At 56.5% G+C, this 2,960-nt stretch overlaps 1 protein-coding gene across 1 annotated transcript in view; it reads right to left on the bottom strand.

Annotated features, from left to right (window-relative positions):
* The window catches only part of VDBG_02182 (mannan endo-1,6-alpha-mannosidase DCW1), a gene marked incomplete at both ends in the record, with an annotated part of 1,933 nt that extends 908 nt beyond the window's left edge, over window positions 1-1,025 (bottom strand). Inside the window, 3 exons of the mRNA XM_003007948.1 lie at window positions 53-685; window positions 750-825; window positions 915-1,025. Coding sequence (XP_003007994.1) covers window positions 53-685; window positions 750-825; window positions 915-1,025 — 820 coding nt within the window. The remainder of the gene's footprint in view (window positions 1-52; window positions 686-749; window positions 826-914) is intronic.
* Between the last annotated feature and the right edge of the window lie 1,935 nt (window positions 1,026-2,960).

Raw genomic sequence — 2,960 nt, 5'->3', positions numbered from 1 at the left:
ATGATGTCGCGATTGTCGCCGACGAAAAAGACATCCGTGGCGTTGACGAGACTGTCGAGCCTTTCCTTCCATTCGTCTGAGCCGGTGAAGTTGTACATAGCAGAGGCGCCATTGATGAAAACGCCGACGTTGTAGGACCACTGGTACGGCACAATGTTGGTACAATTGGTCGGAATGTGAGCACCGTCGAACACGGAGTAGTTGTCGTCGATAAAGCCCACGGCCTTGGTCCAATCCCACGTTCGCTCGGCCCAATCAGCATAAGATGAGTTGCCGGTGTAAAGAGCAAGGCGAGCGGCGAGCGCAAAGAAACAGCCCTGCGAAATGGTGTTTTTGTAGTCGAATCCCTTGTTCCAGTTGAAGATTTGCCATCTTAGGCCACCGCCACAGTGGCCCGGGTCCCAGCGCGCGGCCTGGGTGTTGAAGACGGCCTGGGCGAGGCCGAGGTAGCCAGGCTGGTCCTCGGGAGGGTCGGGAAACCGCTGTTCGGCGGCGGACATGACGGCGAGTCCCCAGAAGCCTTGGTCGTCGTTTCCTTCAGTGAGTGTCTGGTTGTCGGGCATGTAGTCGTTGAACTCTCCGACCTGATGCATGAGTGCCTGCACCACCTTATCGTTCCATGTGTCGTCACCCGTGTAGTACCAGTAGTCAATCATGGTGCCCATGAGCGCACCGGCCTCCCACCCTGCAAACAAGAAAAACGCTGTTAGAATTGTGACCAAGGAGACATGCACAGTCGCGGCACCTACAGTAGTACGCGGGTCGGCAGCAAGCCTTGTGTCTGTCCGGGCTCATCGCACGATAGATCTTCCATCGTGTCCTCTGCTAATTGACCGCGCAATGTCTTGACGGAATCTATCCCATTGTCAGCAGACGACGACAAAGCAATGACGACGGTAGTGGTTAACACTCACCTTCGGAATCAGGATCAGGTCATAAGCGGATGAGACGCGGGTGAGGGCGAATAGAACGATTGTGAAGACCCGGCCAAGTTGGCCAATTGGTCTGCCCCGCAATGCCGTCATGATGTCTGGATGTGAGGAGTGCGCAGGTGTTTGTGTGTAAGACAGACAGAGAGGGAGATGTCTGCAGGAGGGTGCAGTAGGGCCGATAAATTAAGAGGGATTGTTGTCGAGCGAGGCCCTCGGCGACGACGATATTACAACTGCATAGAGAAACGAGAGACTACGTTGAGGGAAGGAGAAGGGGGGAGAGGGGGGAGGAAAAGAGACCGTGGCGGCGAGGCGTGTTAGGAGGGGGATGGAGGTGAGAGATCGAAGATCAAGAAGAACGAACGAACGGCCGAACAGGAACACGACGAACGACGCATGAGGTGTTATTAGAATCCGGGGGTGTGGTGGCACCCCAAGCTAGAAACCAGAAAAGAATGACCAACTCGCAGCGCCGGCGCGGCCGTGTTGGCCGGGGTGTGTCTAATGGAGCTGGCGGCGACAGGTGGGAACGGTCGCTATGCAGGCCCCCAGCTTACTGACTCTGCGTTTTCGCTGGGCGCTGACCTGTTCGTGTGCGGCTAGGTAAGGTCGCCAAGACGGGGCTACGTACGAGCACAATGGCCACCCTGGACCCGGATGGGCGGAGTTGCGCGTCGGTTCGTGTTGTCCCTCCTTGTCGATCGATGATGGAGTGATGAACAGATGGGCAAACAGTTCCGCTCTCGTCTTTGGGCCGTGGTAATGATGGTCCCAGAACTGGAGCCCTTAGCCTTGGTGTAAGGTGGAAGAGGCGCCGGACCGGCTACTGCTGGCCGCCGTTCGAGTCAAGTGGATAGCTAAGCAGTGGGTTCTGATGCTGGTGTTGGTGGTGGTGCTTGACGGCTGGAATCTAACTAAACCAGGTGGGGATGAGGAGCTTTCTCGCTTTCCAGGCCAGGGGATGATGGCCTTTCTGGGTGCCCTTGGAAATCCCAGGTGGTGTGGGTTGTGTTGTTGGGCTTTGCCAATGGGGCAGTACCCGTGAGGGAAAGCGTCGACCTAAGCTCAAAGCGTGCAGCACGAATACGAGCTAGAAGCACCGGAGTGTCGGGCGGAGGCGGCTCGGCAGCTCCAGGCAGCGACTTTAGGGGCAGGATCAATGACCAAACGACCCCACCACATACGACGCCGAATGGACGTGATTTGGGATCGGGGAAAGCGCTTTGGAATGAGCGAGAATGGGGTCACAGCAAAACAGAGGATGTGAAGCAACGGCCGCCAATCTGCACAGGATTGCCCCTTCTTGGAGCGAGTGCTGCCCTTTCTCAGAAAAATCCAAATAAAGGAACACCTGTCGATGAGACGGAGGACAGAACTTTGGACTAGGACATCTCCCGAGGACTGTTTTGTTTATTGCCTCCCTATGTGCCCAACTTGAGGGGGAAATCACGACAGGACTTGGGTACTACCGCTTCTGGATAGGATTCCATCGTTTTGGGAATCAGCGAGAAGGAGCATGGGGCATTAGGGGTTCAGGGAAGGCTAGAGGGAGGGAACAGCGTGGTTGCGGCAGCGGCAGCGCCATCGGAAGGAATACGAACGACTGTAATTACGGTGCTGACGTAGCGAATGCCTGTGGAGGGGGGTGGGCAGGTACGATCGGGTCCGTGGAAGTCTACCCGACAACGGTCCAAAGAGGACGTGACTCTGGGGAAAGAAAGCAATCGTGAGCCCTGTACGAATATTGTCTTCGCCCGGACACACACATGAGCGCAGCCAAGTCAGCAGTGGCTTTCTCTGCATACGCTGGCCGGCAAGCAGCGGTTGCGACCACGGACGATCGCGAGGAGCGGGAAGTCTGTGGCAGGTTCGGAGTGGCGCTTGACGTTCACGGCGGTCCCGCGAAATTCTCCCTCCTGTACCATGTGGTCTGTTGATCCAGCCGCTTTCCATCCGCCAATAGGTCTTGCCAGCAGCAATATTGACTGTGAAGTCGAATTCGTCATGTAAGTCCTTCGTTGTCTGAAT

Source organism: Verticillium alfalfae, genomic scaffold, assembly GCF_000150825.1.
Source record: "Verticillium alfalfae VaMs.102 supercont1.2 genomic scaffold, whole genome shotgun sequence".
Taxonomy (NCBI): Eukaryota; Fungi; Ascomycota; class Sordariomycetes; order Glomerellales; family Plectosphaerellaceae; genus Verticillium; species Verticillium alfalfae.
Note: the sequence above shows the minus strand (reverse complement) of the source record. Positions and strands in the feature narration are given on the sequence as shown.